The following is a 22,397-nucleotide window of genomic DNA, read 5'->3' as shown; positions in this document are numbered from 1 at the left end:
GGGTGCAGCCGCCATGACCAGGCTCAATGGTGGTGGGCACAGCTCCCAAGGGATGCAGCAGAGAAGAGCCTTTGGGGTCAGGCTTGGGGCTGCTGATCCCATGTGCTCAGCCAGGATCCTCCCTGGCCATAGGGACAGCTGGCAGGCCCCTGTACTCCCCACAGCCATCCTCAGCCTCTGCCGAGGAAGCACCTGGCAGAGCCAGGGTGGGGACACCAATATCCCAAATGCCATACACTGTGGACAGGAGCCAAAGCATTCCTGTCTCCCAGAAGGCGATGCCAACTGCGTGGGCTGGAGCTGCTGGCCCAGCTACCAGCTCGCTCAGTCCCTCTCCAGGTGCTCTGGCTGGCTGGAGGCAGCTTCAGCTGGATTGTCCTCAGCAGCCAGCTGGGCACCTTGGAGCTGGGGCACAACTGTGGGCAAACCCACTGGTGCTCACACTGCTCTCCCCAGCTCTCAGCTTCCCCTGTTGTTTCCCCTTTGTGTCCTTCCATGAGCCTTCCATTTCTGGGCTCCCTTCAACTCCCATCCAGATGCTCTTGTGCATCCTGGCTGCTGGCAACCACCCTCACAGCCTCCCAGTGCTGACTGCTCCCTGCCAGCACCAAGGTCACCCCACACTGGGGTCACCCCATGCTGGGGCAGAGCTGTCACAGGGTCAGACCAGGGCAATGACCCTTAAAGACAGCACCAGCACAGGGTCATAGCCCAGACACAGTGGGACACCAGTGACCCTGGGTGGCCAGTGTGGGTCCGGCAGCAGTGCTGCTGCTCTAGAGAAGCTGCTGCTGGGTCCAGGTGGGCTCTGTCCCTGTGCAAGACAGGCAGGTATGGTGGAGGTCTCTCCCCTCCATCCTGGTGGGGAGTGTGCTCACCTCCCAGCTGTTACCACCCCCATCCCACTCTGGCCGACACAGCACTGTGCTCCAGTCCTGGTGCAGGGGCCACTGGGCTGCAACATGGTTGTTTCCATTCCTGGCATCCCGATGTTGGCCCTGGGTTAAATCCCAGTCCAGCCCAGTGGGGGCCACTATGGGAGCATCCCAGCCAGCCTGAGCGTGGCCAGGTCCCGGCAGCTCCCCAGCAGGTCCCCATCCTGGAGGGCACAGGCACAAGGGCTGCCTTGATGATCCCCCTGGCACCCCAGGCCTCTGCCCAATCCCCATGTGTCACTCCCACTGCCCACAGTGGTGACATGAGGTGCGGCAATGGGGCAGGCGGCTGAGCCGTCAGCGCCGGCTCCTGTTCCTGCATAAACACCTGGGCAGGGAGGAGACCACAGGCAAAGGCAAACAGTTACTGATTTACTGCCACGCCACCGTGCCACGTTGTTGACTGTGGGGTTAAATTACCTGGAGACGGACCCCGGCAGAGCCTCGCCAGCTCGTGACTCAGGCAGGGATCATGTCTCGGCCCCATGAACCCTTGGCCCATGCAAATTTGCAGGATGCTCCAGCCCGGAGCTGGGGCTGCTTCTGCCAGCAGCAAGGGCACATTACCAGGAACAGGGCAGGTTTCCTCTTCCTGTAGGAGTCTGTGGAGGAGATGGGCGCTGGCAGACTGGCAAATGCTGATGTGAGCAGGGCAGCCACACCAAGTGGTCGAGCTGGGCCCATTCAAACCATCCCCAGCTTGACATTGCCAGGGGCAGTGGAGTGTCCTGACCCACCAGACGTGCCATGGGAAGGGTATCCCAGACAGGCCAAAGGGATTGGGGTTTTACAGTCCCAATACCACTGTGCCCCGGAGCACTGGGAGTGCATGTCAGTGGCTCACTCCCTGACAGCCACTTGCACAAATGGTGCTTTCGGCTGGTCCATCCGCATCCCCAGTGCTGTGGGAGGCTGTGAGGATGGCAGGGTCTGTGGGACAGGGCTGTGGCCAGGCAGGAGCTCCTGTGGCTGCGAGGAGGTGCAGGGCAGCCCTGGGGGAGGCGCCTGCCCAAGGCACAGGCAGCCTGGAGGACCCTTCAGTTGAGGAGCAAGAGCTGGAGGAGAACAGTGTCTGGAACAGGAGCAGGAGCTGGGTGAGCAGTTGTAGAGCTGAGCCACAGCCCTGTCTGCATTGCTGGTTCCTCCCAGCCTCGGGGCACCAGCGACCCAGGCCAGGGGCTCCATTCAAGCTCATGGCTGTGGCCGTGGCAGTGCAGGGTGAGTCCGAGCAGGGACGGGTCATGCCCTGTCCCTGCTGCACTCACGCCTGCCTCGCTCCGTGCGAGCGGTACCACTTCATTCCCACGGCCGATCCCCACGCAGGGCCGTGGCGACCCAGCGCCCCATTGGGCTCCGCGTGGGGCTGTCTGGGGTCCGGCGTGCGGGGGCCGTGGCCAGGGGTGCTTGGCTGCTGTTCCTGCCGGGCGAGTTCTCAGCATGGCCGCCCAGTCTCCTCGAGGCTCCCCCTCCCTGGTCGGCAGCCCAGCAGCGGTAGATACCTGATACTCGGGTTGTGCAAGCGCGAAGGGGGAGCCTGGCCCTGCCCGGCCCTTGGGAGCCACCCGGAAGGCCGAGCCCGCCGGCCCCACCTGGAGAGGAGCTTAAAGGCCGGCCGGGCGGCCACAGCGCAGCCGCTTCCTGCACCATGCCCACGGCCCGCAGCGTCCTCATCTTGGCGGGGCTCCTGGCTCTCTGGGCAGAGCTGCCGGCAGCATCCGCCCAGAATGACACCAGTGAGTATGAGCGCATGGCCCAGCTCGGCTCGTCACGGCACGCCCGGCGAGCGGCCAACATCCCTCCCTCCCAGCCCCAGGGCAGCCGGCGTGGGAGCCGGGGCGAGCACCAGCCTGTGCCCAGCGCGGCGGGGCTCGGCAGCATCCCTGGAGCCAGCCCTGGGGCCGGGGCAGCATCTCCCGGAAAGGGACGCAGCCCTCGCCCTGCCCGGCGCCGGCCGCCCCGCGCCTGCCCACGCCCCCACCTTTGCCTTGCAGCAAAAGCCGGCGTGTGCCCGAGCCCGGCGATGGATGCGGTGAACTGCACGGTGGGGTGCCAGTCCGATGGCGACTGCGAGAGCACCCTCAAGTGCTGCCCGGCAGCCTGCGGCAAGGCCTGCCAGAAGCCTGACGGTAACACTCCTTCCTGCTCCTGGCCGTGCTGCCCAGAGCCGGTGCCACTGCCACGAGCCAACAGCCCATCCCAGCCGGCAGTACTGGTGCTCCAGGGTGCAGTGGTCGCCACAGGCCTGGGTGCCCAATGTGTGTCCGGCTGCAGCGCGGGGATCGGGGGCTGCATGGGAGCCCAGCATGCTCGGGGTGTGCTCCTGCTGGGCTATGCTCACGCCTTCCTCCTCTCAGCCATGCAGGGACTGAGTGAACACCCCCAAATGATGCTGGGGCTTGGCTAGAGGGTGGGGGTCTGCACCACTCCCCATTGCAGCTTCTCAACCTTGTGGGCGGCTGCCAGCCCAGGATGTGGGCGCTGCTCTCTGCTGAGCACACTCACCACAACAGTCCTTCTGGAGAGTGACCCAAGGAGATGGGTGCAGGAGTTGGAATCCACAGCTGCAGACACATGGATGTGACCTAGAGGCTCCAGTGCCTCCATGGCTGCCTGCGGGACAGCGCTGGCTTGGCTGCACCACAGTGGAGGGCAGAATGGTGCAGAGCCAGAGCTCAGTGCCCATGGCAGGCAGTGGGACAGCGGAGCAGGGGCCCTGCACTGCCAGGCAAAGGCTGTTTGGGGGGCACGTGATCCTGTCTGAGGCCTAGGCTGAGCCCCCATGGTGTGAAGAAACAGCCAGGGCCATCCAGGGCAGTTGTAGAGGACAGCAGGGCCAAGGCCTTCATCATGTCTGCACGTGGCACCTGTGCCAGCCACGTGTCCCTGAGCAGGAACACTGGGCATAGGGGCTGTTGGGGACCACCATGCCATGTGGCCTCCCTGATGTGTCCCCATCAGGTCCAGCTGGCAAGGAATGCCAGCAAGCAGAGCTATGGGATGGGGGAAATGCCGGGTACCGTGGTGGTCCCTCCTCCATGGCAGATAGGGGCCAGGGCCATGCTTGCAGCTTTGGGAGCTGCAGGGTGGGCCCTGCCCCCCATGGCAGGGCCAGCAGGTCTCAGCCATGTTCCTTTGCCTTTCAGAGAAGCCTGGCACCTGCCCACCTGTCAACCCAGGCATCCCCATGCTGGGCGTCTGTACCAACCAGTGCAAGACTGATGCCAACTGCTCTGGAATCCAGAAGTGTTGCAGGAATGGCTGCGGCAAGGTCTCCTGTGTGACGCCCATCCACTGAGGTCAGTTGGGTGCATCCCAGCCCCAGGGATCCCACAGCACCGCAGCACGGCACCCATGCACCCATCCCACTCACAGCTTCTGCTCCTTTGCAGGTGCAGCTGCCTCCTGCCAGCCCAGCCACAGGGAAGCTGCTGCCCGATGCCCATCCCACATGCCCTGGTCCTGGCCCTGCACCATCCCCCCGGCTTGGAGCCTTCAGCCTCAGTTTCCTCCCTGGGGTTCCCTGCTCGGGCTAGCCCCCTGCACTCTCACCAATAAAGCAGCTTCTCCCTGTCACGCCGTGGCTGCCTCTCCATCCTGCACCATGGCTGCCTCTCTTCCATGCTGTGGCCCCCTCTCCATCACAAGCTGTGGCTGCCTCTCCATCCTATGCCAGGGATGCCTGGAAGGGCTCCACACAAGCAGCAGCATTGACTGACTCTGTCATGCCTCCAAGGGTCCCCAGCCTGTGCCCTGCCTGAGGCTGTCCCATAGGTCCATGGCCCCAGCTGTCCCTGCACACTGGCTCCTCCACCTTGGCTCCTCCACCATGCTTGGAGCACAGCTGTCGAAGTGCAGCTGTGTCCGTGTCCCGTCAGAGCAGAGGTGCTCTCTGCTCCCCGCTCTGCAATGGCCAGGGGACAAGCAGGCTACAGTGTGTGCCCGTACACAAGCATCACCCAAACTTGTCCTTGCCTCCGCCTTCCCAGCCTGGCCATGGCACCCTGCCCACAGCAGAAGCCTGAAGGAGCTTTGGGCAGTGCAACCCGCATGCCCTGGTCCCATGCCTGTCTCTGCCACATCCCTTCCCGCCTGCTCAAAGCTGGGCTCCTGCTCCTGTCCTGCTTTCCCCTGGCACTTCCTGATCTCCACTGGTCTCCAGGGGCCCTGTTCCTTCCAAACCTGCCTGCTCCTGCTCCCAGCCCCTGGGATTGGAGCATGTCCCTCCTGCCTGAGAGGGGCTGGCACCCCCAGAGCCTTTGCCCTTGGCAGGGGACAGACCAGAGCCATCCCCCAGGACTGAGTGAGCCCCACACCCTGCCCAGCACTGCCCAGTGTCTGGTGCTGGTTCCCCCTCTCTCTGCGGTGTAGGTGCAGGCTGTGCACCCTGGCACAGCACCACAGTTCCACAGCAGCTCTCCCTGCTCCACATATGCCAGGAGGGATCCAGTGGACACTGAAGACTGGGGCAGAACACTGCTTCTGTGTCCCATCCATGCTCACAATGGTGGGGCTCTGGGAATGCTGCTCGCCCTTGGCCCAGCTGCTCACAGGTCACCAGTGACCTGGAAAAGGAGCTGTGGAGGATGCGTCAGCCATGGGCCACGAGCCCAGCACTCTCCCGGGAGTCTCCCCCAAGCTGAATTGTTCATGCCCAGCACTCCCACAGTCCCGAAACTGCCTCCATGAGAAGGAGCAGCTTGGCTTGGCCAGCCCCCATTCCAGCAGGGTTTAAATCCCAGCCCATCACCCAGAAGCACATCAATCGCAGCGCAAATGCTGGGCCACTGCACCCTTCTTCTGGTGCTCCTGGCACTGCTCGCCCTGGCCCAGCAGCACAGGCCCGGGGACCAGGGCACTGCCCTCACCTTCCCTGCATCCCCACACTGGGCCCTGCAGGGACACTGGACCCCCACCGCCCCTCCCAAAGCAGGAGAGTGCCCAGCGGGGAGGAGCGGAGCCCCTTGGGCCCCCGGACTGTACTGCCTCTCCGACCATGGCTGCCCTGGTGCTGAGAAGTGCTGCCAGATTGGGAAGGTCTGGACCTGCCTCCTGCCCACCACAGGTACCGCTGCTCACTCCAAGGGATGCCAGCGCAAGGATCGGGCAACGGGTGGGACGTGGGCTGGTGCCTGTGTTGGCGCCCCAGAGTGAGCCCTGCTCCCTGGGACACGGCTGCATGGAGCATCTCCCTCTGCAGAGAGCCCGGGCTACTGCCCCCATGCTGGCAGTGCCATCAGGCCAAGCTGTGGGACGAGATGTCACAATGACACCACATGCCACTCGGAGAAGAAGTGCTGCACCCGTGGCTGCTGCACCCGCTGCGTGCTTGCTGAGCCAGGTGAGGTGTCCTGGAGATCCCCATGCCAGGCTGAGGATGCCCTGGGACAGCCCCAGGGGTCCACAGCCCCCATCGCACTGTAGGGGAGCCATGGGCAGTGGGGCCAGGCTGGCTGCATGCCAAACCCTGCACCTTCTCTGCAGCCAAACCCGGGTTCTGCCCACGGAAGCGTGCCCAGAGGAGAGCTGCTGCCTGCCCCAACCACTGCACTGATGACCGGGACTGCCCTGGGGAACTCAAGTGCTGTTTCTCTGGCTGTGGGCTGGCCTGCACCCCTCCAGACACAGGTACAGCCCCACCGGCCCTCTCTGATCCCCATGTTCAGCCCACCAAGGCACTGGTGCTAGCCCAGCTCCCCCCTGGCAGAGCCCAGCATGAGCCCGGCCGTAGCTCTGGACAAGCCACAGCAGCTGTGCCTGGCCAAGTGTGCAGCTGGTGGCATCCATCCAGGCCCCAGGGAGCGTGTGCCGCTGGCTGCGGCTCCTGGTCCCACACGCCTGCCTTGGGCACAGCCCCAGCCCTCATGAGCCCCTTGCCAAGAGCTGGCCCTCAGGGTGCTGTGGGAAGGGATCCCCATGCCCAGCTCCTCTGTGATGGGTGGGAGATGGCCCCGAGTGGGTGAAAGGCTGAACCCCCTCCTGACCCTCCCTCCTGCACCCCCCTCAGACTGTGTGCTGCTGCAACCAGAGCAAGGGTTGTCCTTCACCACTCCAGCTACCAGCTGGCATCCCATATTGAGCTGTGACTGGTCTCACTGGGTGAGACTGGTGTGGGTGTGAAGCTGGTGGCTGAGGCCATCATGGTGCTCTGGGAAGGAAGATGGAGGCACAGGACAGAAACAGGATGGAGACGGAGGCTGTGCCAGGAGCGGGGCTGGGGACAGAATCCTGGCACAGACTCCTCACTGTCACCAGGGAGCCACCGTGCCACAGCAAAGCCTGGCGTGTGCCCCATGGTGCTGCGGGGCTCTTTGGGGCCCTGTCTGGAGCTGTGTGACACCGACAGTGACTGCACTGGGGACAACAAGTGCTGCACCACTGGCTGTGGACACATCTGCAAACCACCCACCAAGGGTAAACCATCAGCACCCTGTGCAGCCAAGACCCCTGTGCCCCCTCCCTACCCTGTCACCATGACCCTCCCAGGGGAAATGGGGCCCGAGCTGCTGTCCAATGGGGCAGGAGCTGGGTGAGGAGCTCATCCCTGCATGCAGGGCAGCTCCACCATCCTGGAGGGGTGACCTGAGCCCCTCACCCCTTCCTCTCTCTGCATATGCCAGCGTGGCCAGGTCTCTGTCCCCCTGCAGCAGAGGGTGATCAGGCAGCCAAGTGCCTCCTCCTGTGCCTGCAGGACAAGGATTGCCCCCTTGGCCAGAAGTGCTGCCTGCAGGGCTGCAGCCGGGTCTGTGTCCGCCCACTGAGAGGTACAGTCCCCACACAGCCTGCTGCCTCCTGGGCCCAGCCTGGAGGGATCAGAGTGGGACCCAGGGTGTGAGCACCACAGGGCCCCCCATCCCTCATCCCCCATCCTCACTAACCCCCTCACTGGCCTCTTCCAGGTACAGTGTAGCCGTGGCCAGGAAGGGCTGCACCAGAAGCTGCCATTTCAGGGTCATCCCACACCCCACTGCCATTGCCCCCATGGGCTGAGCAGAGGTGCTGCTGTCCCCCACACCTATCCCTGCGCTGGACCCTCTGCACTGGCAGGATGGCACCAGCATTGACTCCGCTGCTTCTGGTCAGGGTCCCTGGCACCCCCAGCTATGCCATTAAGGGCTGCATACTGCCTGCATGGCCAAGATTCCTGGCAACCCTGCATGAGGCGAAATCCCACATCCACATGACCCCAGCTGCTCCACAGCCCTGAGACAGAATAAACCATCCCACAGCCACGTGTGCTCTGGGTCACCATCCCTGTTCTGTGCTCTGGCTCCCAGGGGTGCTGGCAGCCTGGGCTGCGTGCAGGCAGGGAGGTGCAGGCAGCCATCCCTGCACGCAGGCACTGCCCCAGGGCAGGGAGAGGGTCCTGGTTCTGTGCAGGTGACTTCCAGCCATCGTTGTTCCACGGTAACCATCCTGCTGGGCCTGGGGGCTGCATGATGTCCCCTCGGCAGGACTGGAGAACCAGTTCCCTCAGATTCCTTGTGCCAAGGAAGGGCTCATTTGCATCCCAGAGTGTGAAAACCTGGTGGGAAAAGCAATCACGGGTCAGGACAGATGGAGCACCCAGACAAGGAAGGGGGCAGGGAGCATCACCCACATGCCAGGGTCCACGGCAGGACCTGCTTACTCATGATGCTGGATCCCAATCAGTCCTGTGCACAGAAGCTACACCTGGCTGAGGGGCACCACCATGGCAGTAGAGCTGCTAGAACCCCTTGCACTGCTCCCACTGCCATGCCAGGACCAAGCCATGGGGTCTACCAGCAGTCCCCTGGATATCAGTCCCCACTCCAGGGAGTAGAGGGGTGAGTGAGGCTGAAAGGGCACCCAAAGAGGGAGTAGCAGCCAGCTGCAGCAGGGATGGAGTGGTGCAACATGGGGTCCAGCAGTGTCTGACCCCATCTGGCCTCCCCAGCCCCGCAGGTCGCCCTGACCCCAAAGCAGGGCTTGGGCAGAGATAAGCGGGATGGCTGGCGGGGCGCCGGCAGGTTCTGGGAACTGCCCCTCCTCCTGCCCCTCCTGCCCACAGCACAACCAGCTGCCACAGCAGCTCAGCTTCAGCTGCCCTGGCACTTCAGGCACCCCTACCACAGACTTTAAACCAAGCCCCAGCTCAGCTCCAGACATGCACATCCCCAGCAGCACCATGAGCCCAGGAGTTTTCCTCCTCCTGGGCCTCCTCATCCTCAGGGCAGAGCCAAGCGTAACACCAGAGAAGGGCGGTGAGTACCAGGAGTCAAACCCAGCAGCTGCCAACCACAGGCAGCCTGGGAGCAGCTCCTTGCATCCCGGCCTCCGTGTCCCTGCCATGTCCCCTCTATCCCTGCCCAGCATATGCTAGCAGGGACCATGTCCCAGCTGGCTGCAGCACCTGCACCACAGCCCTGCTGCCTGGGGGACCCTGCTCCCACCCCAGGGTGCAGGGGCATGTGTGCATGCCCTTACCCCCGTGGGCACCCCCTGCACCCCACGGGCGCAACAACTGTCAGCTCCCAGGGGAATCACATGCAGCAGGGTCCGGGCTGCATCCTGGCACAGACCCCTGCTGCCAGCACCCCGCCGTGGGACGATGCCTGGAGCAGTGGTGCCCAGCTGCGGTGTGGCTCTGCCCTCACCGAGACCACAGCCGGTGCCTCTTTGTTTGAACCAAGCAGCTGCTGTTTGCGGTGAAACTCCGGCAGCGTCTGTTTGCAGCCCAAACACCCGGCCCCGCCGCAGCCGAGCGGGCTCTTGGCACAGGCGGCTCCCGCCGCAGCCCCAGCTGGCAGCAGGAGCCGGGCACAGGCACCAGCTGGAGCTCGCCTGTACCGGAGGCAGGGCTGTCCCAATTTTCCCAGCATGGCCGAGAGGAGCATGGGGTGCCAGGACAAGAGGAGGAGAAGAAGGAAGAGGAAGAGACAGCAGCAGTGAGGAGTGTGCTGCTTGCAGTGAGGAAGCCCGCGGCAGCAGGATGCTCAGGAATAAATCCTAACCTCCAGTTGGTGCTGGCTCGGTGCTGGCTTCACCCTGACAGGGCCAGTGACACTCCACGTGGCACTTGCTGCCCTGCAAGGGCACACATGAGCCTGTGCCATGCCACACCATGCCATGCCATGACACTGTGCCACACTGTGCTGTGCCATGCAGGTCTCGATGTGGGGGTCCAGCAGCCCCAGGCCATGATGCAGAGAAGTCTCCATCCCCTGCGGCTGCAGTCCCTGCTCCAGTTCCCTGTCCCCTGCAGAGAGCCCCACATCCTGCTTCTCCAGGGATGGAGGATGAGGGGCTCTGGCACTGTCCTGACATTGCCATCCCACCGCAGGGGACACCCAGAAACCAGGGAGGTGTCCACGGGACTTCATGCGCTGCTTGCGCCTGGAGTCCCCACTCTGTGCCAACGACTCCAGCTGCCCCGCTGAGCTCAAGTGCTGCCCCTGGGAGTGCCGGCTGCGCTGCATCCCCCCGGCAGAAGGTACGGCACCGCGTACAGCCGCTGACAGCACCTCTGTCCCGGGGCAGCTGGCACCCTTTTCCCTGTCCCATTCCCTGTGAAATCCCCATTGCTATGGTGCAGCTCCCCGCGCGCTGCTAGCAGCCTCCTGACCGCCGCCGGGATGTGCGGAAGGCTCTGGGATGGGACACAGGAATGGGTCCAGCCAGGGGGAGGCAGAGGGGTCTGGCAGGGGCAGGTTTCCCGGTGCTGCCCTAGGACACTGCAGTGCAGCCTCACCTCTCGGCCCCTCGGCGCTGCAGAGAAGCCCGGTGCCTGCCCGGCAGCAGCCCCTGAGCGGCTGATCGCCCCCTGCTCCTTCCCCTGCCTGGAGGACAAGGACTGCCTGGGAGCGCAGAAGTGCTGCCGCTGGGCTGCGGCTCTGCCTGCCTGGAGCCGGCGCAGGGTAAGGACTCGGCGAGGAGGCTGGGAGATCTGGCTCGCCCCAGGGACCCTGTGTGCCATAGTTGTCTCCCTGACGCCCTGGCCACTGGGGCAGCACAGGCAGCTTCCCCTGCTCCGGCAGCTTCTGGCAGCTGCCGGGAAAACCCAACGCTGGGACGTGGCTGCAGGCACCAGGAACTTGTGGGTCATGGCAGGAGCCAGGGACCCCCGGCGCAGGCAGGGCGGCCAGTGGGGAATGCTGAATCGTCACACCCATTCTGCCCTGCCAGACCAGCCCAAGCCCAGCGAGGGCCCCACGGTGCAGCCACGACCGGTCCGGGAGCGGTGCCGAGGCGACGGCGACTGCCCCGACGCGCAGAAATGCTGCAACAGCAGCTGTGGCCACCAGTGCCTGCCGGAAGTGCCGGCCGGTGAGGCAGGATGGGACAGGATGGGCAGTGCGGGCGGGGACATGGCTCAGAGACCGGGAATGATGCCGTGGGGCAGCAGCCACCATGGCACAGAGCTGTGGCACAAACGGGACGCCCCACCCCATGCTTGCCAGGGTGGCTCTGCCGGGCCTGGGGTGGGGACAAACTGCACAGCTCCCAGGTGGGCACCGGAGTGGGGAGGGAAGGGGACAGTGAGACCACCCTCTGGTGAGGCCACCATCCTGCTCTCATCCTGCTCCACGGTGCAGAGGACACCAGCCCTGCCCCGGCCACTCAACGGCCACTGCTGCACCAGTGGGGATGTCTCCAGGACCAGGACTGTCCCCCATCCCACGTCTGCTGTCACCAGCTGTGCAGCCGGCACTGTGTGGCAAACAGTCAAGGTGAGGGGGCCGGGAGCCACCCCAAAGATTCGACAGCCCCATGTGCCCTGGTCCCCACGGCTGCGTCTCCAAGCAGTGGCACTGCAGCCACTCCACACCATGCCTGCAGGGAAGGATGGATTCTGCCCAGTCCGTGCCGGGCTGTTCCCCAGTTATGACTGCAGAGCCCAGTGCTGGCACGACGGCGAGTGTCCCCGCGAGGAGAAGTGCTGCCTGAGTGGCTGCGACTATGTCTGCCTGCCCCCATCCCGAGGTGCCAGATACGGGCAGAGGTGTCCCCCAGCTCCAGGGACTGTGAGACTGGGTGGGGAAGACCCGCTATTGCTGCTTGCACCCCCAGCCCCACTGCCTCCTGCCTCCAGAAAAACCAGGCATTTGCCCGCTGGCTGAGGAGGCTCCGCTGGCCGTGACCCCGTGTGGCACCACCTGCACCAAGGACTGGCAGTGCCCGGGGGCTGAGAAGTGCTGCAGCAGCAGCAGATGTGGCCACGTGTGCTCAGCCCCCGAACCAGGTGAGGAGATGGTCGCCAGAACAGTGATTCCACCAGGAATGCTGTCAAAGTTCCTGGGTGCAGGATGCGGGACGGTGCTACCCCGAGGGTAGTTGTCAGGGCAGCCCGAGGCTGCAGAAAAGGAGGTGCCTGCAACACAGGGTGGTCCCTCCTCCTGCTGTCTCTTCCTGCCCCTCTCAGACAAACCCAGTGAGTGCCCAAAGGTGAGGCCACAACGCACATCGGAGCCGTGCACGGAGATGGACTCCTGCACCCACGACAGGGACTGTTCCCGGCAGGAGAAGTGCTGCTTCTCTGGCTGCGCCATGCGCTGCACCCGCCCTGCCCGAGGTGAGCGTGGCAGCCCGGCCACCAGCCCAGGGAAGTGACGTGAGAGCAGGGCTGGGACCTCCACCCTCACCTGGGTCCCCTCCTCTGGTAGAGCACCCCGGGGAGTGCCCCCGGGCAGAGCCGTGCTGGGACCCGCGGCGCCGGCGCGGGAGCCAGTGCCTGGATGACAGTGTCTGCGGACGAGAGGAGAAGTGCTGTGACACCGGCTGCGGCTGGGAGTGCGTGGCCGTGCCCAGAGGTAATGGGCACAGCCTGTTAGGGGGGAGCTAGCCCCTGCCCCCCAAGGGCAGCGAGGTGACGGCGAGTTGGTTGCTGTGCCCCTGCAGACAGTGGGGACAGAGCTGATGGCCGGTGTGTAGAGGAGTGCCAGGCTGATTCACAGTGTCCCCGGGGACAGCGGTGCACCAGCATCGGCTGTGGCCATGTCTGCATGGACATCCCCGGAGGTGAGAACCAGCCAGGCCCTCCGGGAGCTATGTGGGGCTGCCCTGGGGTGCCCCCTGGTGAGGTGCCCCAGGCCAGATGCCCCCCAGCTGGATGATTACCTTGCAGGCAGAGTGGGAGTGTGCCCCATCCCCAGGGAGGGGGGCACGTGCTTGGACCTGTGCAACTTCGACGAGGAGTGTCCCTGGGGCCACAAGTGCTGCAGTAACGGCTGTGGCCACGTCTGCACGCCAGCCTCGCTGCCAGGTCAGCCCCTCACATCTGCCCAGCCCAGCAGGGACAGAGCCCAGGTCCCCTTGGCACCCACTCCCAGGGCATCCTGACCCTTCCTCCCCAATGAGGACCCCTCACCACGACCACACTGGAACCCTGAGCTGGGTCTGCCAAGGCAGCTGTACCTGTGGGGGTGTCACACGCTCCAGGGATATGATCTGCCCCCATCCTTCTTTCCATGCATCCCCCTCTTTCCGTGCAAGTGATGAGCACACACAGCCTCAGCTCAGAGTCAGCAGGTGACCATCCTCCCCTGCCCACAGAGCACGACACCGTGGCTGTGCCCTGGCACGGTGCTGAGCGGTGCTCGGAGGAGTGCGAGGCCGACTCGCAGTGTCCCTGGGGACAGAGGTGCACCCGCACCTCCTGCGGCCGTGTCTGCGTGGACACTCCTGGAGGTGAGGCACAGGAGACCCAGGTGTTGCCCCAGGAGACATGGGGTGTCCCAGCTGGGTGGCCCGCAGCAGGGGGCTCTGCCCTGCAGGCAGAGGTGGAGCGTGCCCCATGCCTGGGGGCGGTGGGACCTGCCTGGACCGGTGCAGCCTCGATGAGGAGTGTGCCTAGGGCCATAAGTGCTGCAGCAACGGCTGCGGCCACGTCTGCACGCGGATGCCTGGTGATAAGGAGGCCTATGGCCACTGTGATGGGGCAGTACCTGCACTAACACCAGGTCATGCAGGGTGCCAGCTGACCTGTATGAAGGGCACAGCCTTCAGCATGCTCCCAGCTCAGCATCACTGTGAGGCCAGTTCCCGCTGCTACCCCATTGCTCTGCTCCCAGCAGATGCATTTGCAGGGCGAGGGGATCTGAAGTGATGTGGAGCAGGATGGAGCTCTCATGGAGCTGGCCAGCATGGCTGCAATCATGGCCACTGGCCCCTCGCTCCTGCAGTCTCATTGCTCCCTAAAAGCACATCCTCCTTTTCAGATGCTGTGTGATGAGAGAGCAGCTCCTCTGCCGCAGGAAGATGCCTTCATTAGGGGACATGGGACAGTCATGGGCCCCAGCTGGCCTGTCCCTCCCCACCACCTCCAGCAATAAAGCGTGTGCTTGGCTGCCCCCAGCTGCCCCATGTGGTCCTAGAGTGGCCTTAAAATCACCTGAGGCCCCCAGCGTCAGGAGGTTCAGCCAGAGTTGGTGCCAGACACAGACCTGGGTCAGGGCAGGCTGGGGACAGGCACCACCCCAGGCATCCATCGAGGTGGGAGCTGTTCCTCCATTCAGTGGTTTCAGCTCCCAGCCAGGTCATGTCGGCAGCTTGAAGGCAGGGTTGGGCTAGGAGCTCATCCGTGGCAATGGGAGCTGCACGGTGGTGGCCGGGTGAGCCCTGCCATGCCATGCTGCTGGAGGCACCCACTGCCCAGTCCCCATGAGGAAGGAGTGCCCAGAGGGACGGGCACTGACTGCTCCTGCCAGCACAGGCAGGAAGGACCAGACCCAGACGTGCTCATCCAGGGACCTGTCCTTGTATTGTCACAGTCCAAGGGGAGGGACAGGCTCCTCAGGTCAGGCACCATGCATAGGAGGGGGCATCCATGCTGGCATGGGCACATGTCCCTGTCCTTAGGCCAGTGAGCATCCCAGGCAAGCCAGAGCCCCCAGCACGGTCACCCTGGCCCACAGGCCTCATTGCCACCAGCCCCACGAGGAATGTCTCCCTGTGGGGTTGGGGATGCGGCCACCAGCAGCAGCTTCCCCCAGGCAGGGGCTGTGCAGAGGCCACCACTTCCCAGGCCAGCACTACCAGGCACCTGGAACTGAGAGATGGGGCATCAGGAGAGGGGCCAGGAGCAGCCGCCATCTGTGGCCCATGGCCCACAGCACATTGCTAGTTACTGAGGTGGGAACAGGCCTGGAAGCACTCGCCCTTGGTCTCGAAGTTGTTCCTGTTGCCGCCGCAGCCGCCGTAGATGAACTCCTCGCACTGCTGGCTGGAGGCATTGAAGAAGAAGCGGCGGAAGAGCGCCTTGCAGTTCCCACAGACTGAGGGCAGGTAGCAGAAGTCTGCATGATCCAAAGGCGACAGGCTGAGTCAGGGGAGGGTGGGGACACCACCACGATCAGGGTTCTCAGGCCCTCAGAAAGTTCTGCACAGTTCTGGTTCCTTCTTACTGCCATACCCTTTGTACCAGCACACAGCTCTGCACCCACCTGCCCACGGCCCCACACACCAGCAGCTTCCCCATAGCATAGTGTGGTGACCCCCAGGGTCTGCAAGACCCAGCAAGAGCTCAGGAGCAACCCAGGGACCTCCCTTCCCAGTTTGCTATCCCAACTGAGCCAACACCCCTCTTGTCACCCACTCCTGTGTGTGCCACACTGCCACTCCAGAGCCCTACCACCACAGCAGTGAGCCCTCACCTAACACTGGCTCCTGGCATGTGTAGCCACACTTGCTGGGACAGCACTTGGTGACTCCATGGCAGTCGGCATCGCTGGTGCAGTGCGAACAGGAGGCACCCGTGTGGCAGGAGCCACAGTCCTTGTCCAGCAGGTCCTCCACCTCTGGGATGTGGTAGCAATACCCAGGCTTTGCTGCAGGACACAGTGGCCAGGACGCTGGTGAGAGGCACAGGGCAGGGGCCTCAGCAGCCCCCAGCGCCCTGGGGTCAGACCCCAGCCTCCCACAGCCCCACACTTGTGCGCACCTGGCAGCACACAGGGCAGTGGGAAGCACCGGGCAACAGCGGCACCCCGAGCATCCCCATTCCCAGTCCATGACCCAGCTACACTCACTCATCCCCAGCTCCTCTCGTCCAGTTGCGTGCGGGGGCCGGGCTGGACCGCTTAGCAAGGGGGAGCAGGGCAGCCAAGAGGAGAAGACAGCCAGGCGGCAGCTCCATGGTGCCCTGGATGGCCGGGTCTGGCCCCGGGTGTGGTGGGCTGGGATTTAAGGTGCGTGGGTGGGGCGGAGGGAGCAGGGCTGGTGCCGAAAACCAGCTAATTCCTGCCGTGCAGGTAACGAGCCACACCCAGGCAGGTCCTGGTCTCCCTGGTGGCATCCTGGCCACAGCCCTCGATCTGGGGGGACCGGTAGGACGGGACAGCTGTCCTGGCACAGCCCTCGGGGAGCCCAGCTGGGTGGCAGCAGCATGCCCAGGCTGGGCTGGGGACACCACCAGCGACTGCCGCAGCCTCCTGGGGGCAAGCATGTGTTGGGGACAGACATGGGAGGGTTGGTACTTGCCTCTCCATTGCCAGGGATCATGACAGTGCCATGCCAGGGCATGGAAAGCTGCCAGCTCTGGTGCAGCCGTCAGCCAGGGAAGGGCTGGGGCACCGTTCTCCCTGTGCTTTCTGTGGTGCAAGTCCTGGGGAAAGGCTGTGCCAGAGCTGTATCCCTTCCCTTTGTCCCATGCTCCCTCATGTCCGACAGAGAGCATCCCGGGCAGGATGGGCCCACGCACAGGGCTGAGCCTGTGGGTACCACCTCGCCGCCTACCACTGTGGCTGTGCAAGGCAGGTCCCGCTGGACGGCGATTCTCCCGCCCATTCCCATCCTGTAGACACCTCTGTCCCTTTGCCGCTTCCTTCATCACCCTCGCTCGGTTTGGGGCCGTCCCCTTCACCCGCCCCCCCCTCCCGGGAACACCAGTGCGGAGCCGTGTCCTGTGCCCTCCGGCAGCCCCTTGCTCCCGGCAGCAGGTCGGGGTCCAGCGGCTGCATCGTGCCTGGGTGGCCTTTGGGGATGGGACACAGCTCGCAGCCGTCTCAGCTTCCAGACGGGGGCCCGGGCCCACGGCAGCGCAGGGCTCCGGGCGCTGAGCCGGGCGGCACCCGCCGGTACTCGTGGGCGGGCGTGGGGTGAAATCTGCCAAAAGGAGGGAGAAACAGATTAAGATGTTCCCATTCAGCAGGAATAATTGTCTTCCTAATTACTGTCGTAATTACTGTCCCAAGGGGGAAGCGGAGGGCGAGGAAAGCTCCGTGAAGAGGGGCCGGGAAAGCCGGAGTCGGGGTGGGGTTTGGAGGGCGGTGCCACCCCCGCCCGCGCCCCCTGCCCACGCCCCACCGCAGCTTTTCCTGCCTGTCCTCCGAAGCCCCAGGATGAGGTCCTGGCGGCGTCCCCGGCACCGGACACGGTGACGTGGCCAGTCCTGAGCAGGGGTGTAAGCAAAGCCGGAGAGAGGTGCCGGAGGCAGTCGGGGGTGCGGAGTCAGGGTGGGCAATGGGAAAGATACCCTTGCGCAGGGACTTGGCGGCCGCCCTCGATGGCCACAGCGCCAAAATCCACCGGGGCTGAATTTTCCCCGCTATCTCCCCGGGGAATCGCAGCGGCTGGGTGATCACTGGACTGACTGATGGCGTCTTCCAAAGCAGCCCCGACTGCCCCTGCACCGGCAGCAACACCATGGCCAGGCTGGGACACCACCACGGTGGATGCAGGGACGGTCCCAGGGATGATGGGGGGCTGCTCCCAGGTAGATGTTGGGGTTCCACATGACAGAAAACCACTCCCAGAGGAGGACCTGTGTCGTACCCCCTTGTCCTGCCCTGACACTAGGGACCCGCAGGGTGAGCAATGGGTGCAGCCGTGAGGGCAGAACCACCAGCCAGACTTCCTCTATGGGAAAGCAGTGACCGGGGTACCCAGGAACACCCAGGAATGCGGCACGTCCCAGGGCGGGCACCCAGCAGGGACAGGGACAGAGGCGGCGCTCTGACACCGGGATGATGTTCCTGGCCAGGCCAGGGCGCACGGCAGGAGAAGTGCCGAGGGGCAGAGTACGGGGAGCGTGGACTGCACACGCATTCACACGTGTCCACACCTGGCTCCCAGGTATGCACACACACGCTCACACACGTGCAGAGTGCGTGGAGCCCTCCTGCCTCTCCCAGGGACGGGCGCTCCCGGAAGGGGCTGTCAGGGAAAGTCGCGGCAGCTCCGGTGCCGTCCTTGCAACACTTTGCAATGTCCAGTGCGGCCAATCCCATGGAAGGGGCAGAGGCAGCTGGAGCACTGTGTAACGGGAATCTGAGCACCCACTCTGCCTCCGGCGAGCACACGGGACCCGTTGCTCCAGCCCTGCAGTCCTGGCGCCCACACAGAGCCCCCACGCCCCTGTCCCCAGCATCAGGACTCCATGGCCCTGGGCTTTTCCTGGCCGCCAGGTGTTGGGCCAGCTGGGCAGCAGATGCAGGGCTGAGGGGCCGGTGGCAGCGTGGGGCTGTGGACCGTGTCCGGTCACAGGACGTCCCTCAGGAACCAGCGATTGTTCCCAGAGGCAGAACAATGCCCAGAGAGCTGCCAGGGCACCACGGGCTGCTCCACAGCGCCCGGCCCGGGGAGCCTCCTCCACTGATTCACCAGGCCAGCCCCAAGCGGGATCCCCCGGGCCCTTGCTGCTGCCTGTCCCGTACCTGTCTCCTGCAGTGGGAAGTTGCATTGGCTGCTCTTGTCTTGGGCCTGCACAGAGCCCAGCACCAAGCAGCAGCACCTGCCTCCCCTGAGGCTTGTCCGGCAGCAGCTGCCCGCGGGAGGGAGGGGATGGGAGGGTTCATGCTTGGATGGAGCGTGTCAGGTGCTGGGGCATGAGCCAGGTCATGAGCACCAACCTTCTGCCCCAGGAGGATTTAAACCCCTGCCTGTGCCCAGAGAGGCAACCCCCATGCTGCCCATCCATGCCATGCGGCTGCTGTCGCTGCTCCTGCTCCTGGGGCTCTGCTGCCTCTGGGCCCGGCTGGTCTCCCCAGGTGAGTGAGGGTGGGCATGGGTGGGCACGGGTGGAGGATGCAGGAGCCAGTGGAACAGTGCTGCAGGAGGATGTGCAGCCATGGGCACACAGACCACTGTGACCATGGCTGGGAGTGCAGCATCCCACCTGTGCCATCCCCCCTACATCTTTGCATGCTGCAGAAGTGACCAGCAAAACCCCCACAGCTCCCTGGGAGAGCTGTCCAGGGTCTCTGGAGCCCTCACTCCCAGGGCCCTGCTGTGGGGCTGACAGATGTGCCCAGTCATGCTACAGAGTGAGGGCCTGAGCATGGATTACCTGTCTTTCTCAGAATTCACCTAGCCCCCACCTGGACCTGGACCAAGGACCCAGTCTGTGCAGCCAACCTGCACCAGACAGCCAGACAACAGCTGGACAGATGGACAGCCAGCCATGGAGGGCTCCATCAGCTGCTGGATAATCACCCAGCCTCCCGATCCCTCCTCAGCACCCCCAGCTCTGTGCTTCCCATGGTGGTCTCCATGCCGCCCACCCCCCAGTAAACCCAGTCTGTGATGAACAATGTCTGGCTCCTGCTGCATCTGTCTCCTCACAAGCCCCCCCATCTGCTTCTAAGGGACCTTCAGTCCCTGTGGGAGGGATGGGGTCCCTGGCCTTGTGGCTCCTGCACAAGCTTTCAGAGGATGCTGGGGGCCTTAGGCATGGAGCAGCTCGCCCTGGGGAGCCTCAGGGAGCTGGGGCCACAGACCAGGAGGTTTCCCCAGGTCCAGAGCTGCTCTGTGGGTCCTGGGTGGGTGCCTGGCTGGGCCTGTCTTTGGGGGTCTCCCACAGGGAACAGAAACATGCTGCTGTGTAGAGGGCCCTGCTGAGCCCACCTTGGGCAGGAGCAGCACCAGAGCCTTCCTATGCCGGAACAGGGCTCGGGCAACCACAATGACCTGGCTGTGCCAGGCACTGACCAAGGACAGCTTGTCACACCCAGCCAGTGGCCGTTGTGGGGTTTATTAGGAAAGAGAAGGTCCTGCCCAAAACACCACTGGTGCCCAAGACCAGCCCTGGTAGGGAGGCAGAGGAAGAGGCCCCTGCACCCACACACTGTGGGCTCTCCTCATCTCCATGTTCCTTGTACGCCTTGTGGCATCAGTCAACAAGTGTAATCACTGTCACCAGAACCATCACTGTAACCATCATCATCATATCATCATATCATCATTGGCATTTAAGAAATTTTTGACACCACGCTCTCATCTCCATCAGATAAATTTATTGGCACAGATCAATCACAAAGTCTGGTAGCTTGAGCTGGAGCCTCAAAAGGAGGACCCCAAACAAATCTCTGGGCAATTATACCCTTATAACATAAACTCCCCATCCCTCATGTCTAGATCAAGAGTATTGTTAGGCTCTGGGGTCTTCTCACTCTTCATTGCCTCACAGTTGCATTACCAAATGATTGCCACGTGGTCATTTTCACACCCTCTAAGGTCAGTTTTGGTGGGGGTTTCACTCAGTTCTGTGGTCCATGTTATAATATGTTTGTTACAGTTCATACACCATGATCTATGGGCTGTCCACGCCAGTTATTAATTTTTAAGTAATATTGAAGCTACAGTTTTGTCTATTTTATTATTAATGTTCACATTGTCAGCCCTGGGTTTCACTACTCTGTCTTTTACCTACAACGCACCCAGTATGGTTCAGATAAAGTTCAACTTGCACCTAACAAGTCCAGCTTGATGTCAAACAAGCTCCTAGCTATTTTCAAATAATAGAAAAATTTCAACAGTCATGATCACCACAGCCGTCATCACCGTTGTCATCATCATCATCATCATCACTGCCATCATTGTCATTGCCATCATCCACCTCACTGTCACTGTGGTCACATCCAGGATTCTTTCCCTCCTCAGGCTTCTCTGGCTTCCCCCCAGTCTCTGGCTTCTCCCCCAGCACAGGTTTTCCCCAGGTGCCAGCATCCCACCAGCCACTGACTCACCATCAGTCTCTGGCTTCTACCCAGCTGCCAGCATCCCACCAGCCACTGGTCTCTTCCCCAGCTGCCAGCTTCCCACGAGCCACTGGCCTCTTCCCCAGCTGCCAGCATCCCACGAGCCACTGGCCTCTTCCCCAGCTGCCAGCATCCCACCAGCCACTGGCCTCTTCCCCAGCTGCCAGCATCCCACGAGCCACTGGCCTCTTCCCCAGCTGCCAGCTTCCCACCAGCCACTGGCCTTCTCCCCATCTCTGGCTTCTCCCCCTGTCCATGTTTCTCCCCAGATGCTGGCTTCCCACCAGTCTGCAGCTTCTCTCCAGTCTCCAGCTTTGCTACAACCTCTGGCTTTTCCCTAGTCACAGTCTTCCCTCACAGTCTGGGGTCTCCTTCCCTTAACTGGGTGTCTTGCCAGGGGAATTACTGTAAACATTCAGCAAATGTTTACACCCCTGTTGGAGTTTGTTAAAGGTATATTGTCCCTTGCCAAGGAAATGCAAATTTCTGTTTATCCTCCTCTAATAAGGGGGCTAAAAAGGACACATCTTTCATATCCCGTGCTGCCATCCATGGGTGTGTGGCTGCAGAAATCCCATTCTGTGCTGCAGCAGAAGTTGGGTATTGTGGTACATTAGTGATTGTCGAATCAGGAAGTGCAGGTGCTGCGCAGAGCACACACACTGCAGCCTCCTGATTTCAGGGTTAGGGTTGGCATTTGAGCCCAAGGACCATACCCTGCCAAACAGCAGACACCAGGTTTGGCCCTTCAGAACACCAAAACCCAAATGTTTCCATTGTGATCTCTAACTGCAAAGCAAGTGGCTGACATACACTTCATGCCAACACGTGCTTCCTGCCCAGGGGCCATGAATTAACCTGGGTGGTTTGGCATTTGGTACTTGTTCTGTTTATTCTGGTAACTTTAACTCTTTGCTGACCAGGTTGAAAACCCAACAATGTTCTGTTGCATTAAAATTGAATCTCGTGTTCCCATGTCTGTTAAAAATTTCACTGATTTTTTATGAGATCCAATAGCATCAGAATGTCTGGACCATTATCATGTCTGCATTAATAGGATTTCACTTGCCAGATTTCAGTCTGGCCTGGCTTGTAGCCATAGTGCTCTTGCAAATCAGTCATCTAAATCAAATCAAATGGGGTTAGTTTGGAGTATAATTGGACCTATCCCAAGGTCCACTGGTTTCTTCTGTTTCTATAATGAGTCTGGTTTCATATTCAGGGCGATTTGAAGGAAACCAAGAATCTTCTTTGCCAGGTTCACTATGGTCAGGGCTACCCCAAATGTTTCTAATCTCATTCTTCAGGGGATAACAGTTAGTTTTCTAATCTATACAAGGTCAGGGGGACAGGGAGTCCACATAAACATAATCTCCATCTTTTCTTCTGACTTTTATTTTTTCTCCTTTTTTCCTGTAGCTTTCCTTCCTGTTTATGCAGCTTCTCAATTTTCAAAGACAATAATAATACAGCTGCTTTCTAGCCTTATATTTCTCCCTCAGATCTTGTTTCTCTCTACTATGGTTTTCCC

The 22,397-nt window shown here is 62.4% G+C and overlaps 4 protein-coding genes across 5 annotated transcripts; 3 read left to right on the top strand and 1 right to left on the bottom strand.

The window, feature by feature from the left end:
- Nucleotides 1-2,444: 2,444 nt before the first annotated feature.
- LOC104687722 (WAP four-disulfide core domain protein 2) lies at nucleotides 2,445-4,508 on the top strand. The gene is made up of 4 exons (XM_039563743.1): nucleotides 2,445-2,668; nucleotides 2,927-3,061; nucleotides 4,079-4,231; nucleotides 4,325-4,508. The coding sequence occupies exons 1-3, from the start codon at nucleotides 2,581-2,583 to the stop codon at nucleotides 4,228-4,230; spliced, it is 375 nt and encodes a 124-aa protein (XP_039419677.1). The 5' UTR covers nucleotides 2,445-2,580; the 3' UTR covers nucleotide 4,231; nucleotides 4,325-4,508.
- A 75-nt stretch (nucleotides 4,509-4,583) lies between these two features.
- On the top strand, nucleotides 4,584-8,524 carry LOC104687723 (WAP four-disulfide core domain protein 3). The gene is made up of 6 exons (XM_010396964.4): nucleotides 4,584-5,997; nucleotides 6,133-6,273; nucleotides 6,417-6,560; nucleotides 7,188-7,346; nucleotides 7,553-7,696; nucleotides 7,832-8,524. The coding sequence occupies exons 1-6, from the start codon at nucleotides 5,709-5,711 to the stop codon at nucleotides 7,840-7,842; spliced, it is 888 nt and encodes a 295-aa protein (XP_010395266.2). The 5' UTR covers nucleotides 4,584-5,708; the 3' UTR covers nucleotides 7,843-8,524.
- A 1,239-nt stretch (nucleotides 8,525-9,763) lies between these two features.
- On the top strand, nucleotides 9,764-14,289 carry LOC109144281. The gene is made up of 4 exons (XM_039563640.1): nucleotides 9,764-10,386; nucleotides 10,668-11,876; nucleotides 11,986-12,135; nucleotides 12,316-14,289. The coding sequence occupies exons 1-4, from the start codon at nucleotides 10,275-10,277 to the stop codon at nucleotides 12,501-12,503; spliced, it is 1,659 nt and encodes a 552-aa protein (XP_039419574.1). The 5' UTR covers nucleotides 9,764-10,274; the 3' UTR covers nucleotides 12,504-14,289.
- A 344-nt stretch (nucleotides 14,290-14,633) lies between these two features.
- On the bottom strand, nucleotides 14,634-16,070 carry SPINT4 (serine peptidase inhibitor, Kunitz type 4). 2 transcript variants are annotated; one of them, XM_039563767.1, is made up of 3 exons: nucleotides 15,920-16,070; nucleotides 15,545-15,742; nucleotides 14,634-15,187 (listed from the first exon to the last, which is right to left on the bottom strand). In XM_039563767.1, the coding sequence occupies exons 1-3, from the start codon at nucleotides 15,921-15,923 to the stop codon at nucleotides 15,012-15,014; spliced, it is 378 nt and encodes a 125-aa protein (XP_039419701.1). In that variant the 5' UTR covers nucleotides 15,924-16,070; the 3' UTR covers nucleotides 14,634-15,011. The 2 variants fall into 2 exon arrangements, with proteins under 2 accessions (XP_039419701.1, XP_039419702.1); XM_039563768.1 differs by having other exon boundaries at nucleotides 15,545-15,718; nucleotides 15,920-16,067.
- Nucleotides 16,071-22,397: the final 6,327 nt, after the last annotated feature.

This window comes from Corvus cornix, chromosome 20 (genome assembly GCF_000738735.6).
Source record: "Corvus cornix cornix isolate S_Up_H32 chromosome 20, ASM73873v5, whole genome shotgun sequence".
Lineage (NCBI taxonomy): Eukaryota > Metazoa > Chordata > Aves > Passeriformes > Corvidae > Corvus > Corvus cornix.
This window is presented reverse-complemented; position numbering and strand designations above follow the sequence as displayed.

What these genes read in the sequence shown, in the direction of transcription:
- LOC104687722 (XM_039563743.1), top strand. Translation starts at nt 2,581, where the DNA reads ATGCCCACGGCCCGCAGCGTCCTCATCTTGGCGGGGCTCCTGGCTCTC. An exon ending in ATCCGCCCAGAATGACACCA is followed by an intron (nt 2,669 to 2,926) that starts GTGAGTATGAGC and finishes TTTGCCTTGCAG; the next exon opens with CAAAAGCCGGCGTGTGCCCG. An exon ending in GGCCTGCCAGAAGCCTGACG is followed by an intron (nt 3,062 to 4,078) that starts GTAACACTCCTT and finishes TTTGCCTTTCAG; the next exon opens with AGAAGCCTGGCACCTGCCCA.
- LOC104687723 (XM_010396964.4), top strand. Translation starts at nt 5,709, where the DNA reads ATGCTGGGCCACTGCACCCTTCTTCTGGTGCTCCTGGCACTGCTCGCC. An exon ending in CTGCACCCCTCCAGACACAG is followed by an intron (nt 6,561 to 7,187) that starts GTACAGCCCCAC and finishes CACTGTCACCAG; the next exon opens with GGAGCCACCGTGCCACAGCA. An exon ending in CTGCAAACCACCCACCAAGG is followed by an intron (nt 7,347 to 7,552) that starts GTAAACCATCAG and finishes TGCATATGCCAG; the next exon opens with CGTGGCCAGGTCTCTGTCCC.
- SPINT4 (XM_039563767.1), bottom strand. An exon ending in ATGCCAGGAGCCAGTGTTAG is followed by an intron (nt 15,188 to 15,544) that starts GTGAGGGCTCAC and finishes TGGATCATGCAG; the next exon opens with ACTTCTGCTACCTGCCCTCA.
- LOC109144281 (XM_039563640.1), top strand. Translation starts at nt 10,275, where the DNA reads ATGCGCTGCTTGCGCCTGGAGTCCCCACTCTGTGCCAACGACTCCAGC. An exon ending in CTGCATCCCCCCGGCAGAAG is followed by an intron (nt 10,387 to 10,667) that starts GTACGGCACCGC and finishes TCGGCGCTGCAG; the next exon opens with AGAAGCCCGGTGCCTGCCCG. An exon ending in CTGCCTGCCCCCATCCCGAG is followed by an intron (nt 11,877 to 11,985) that starts GTGCCAGATACG and finishes TCCTGCCTCCAG; the next exon opens with AAAAACCAGGCATTTGCCCG.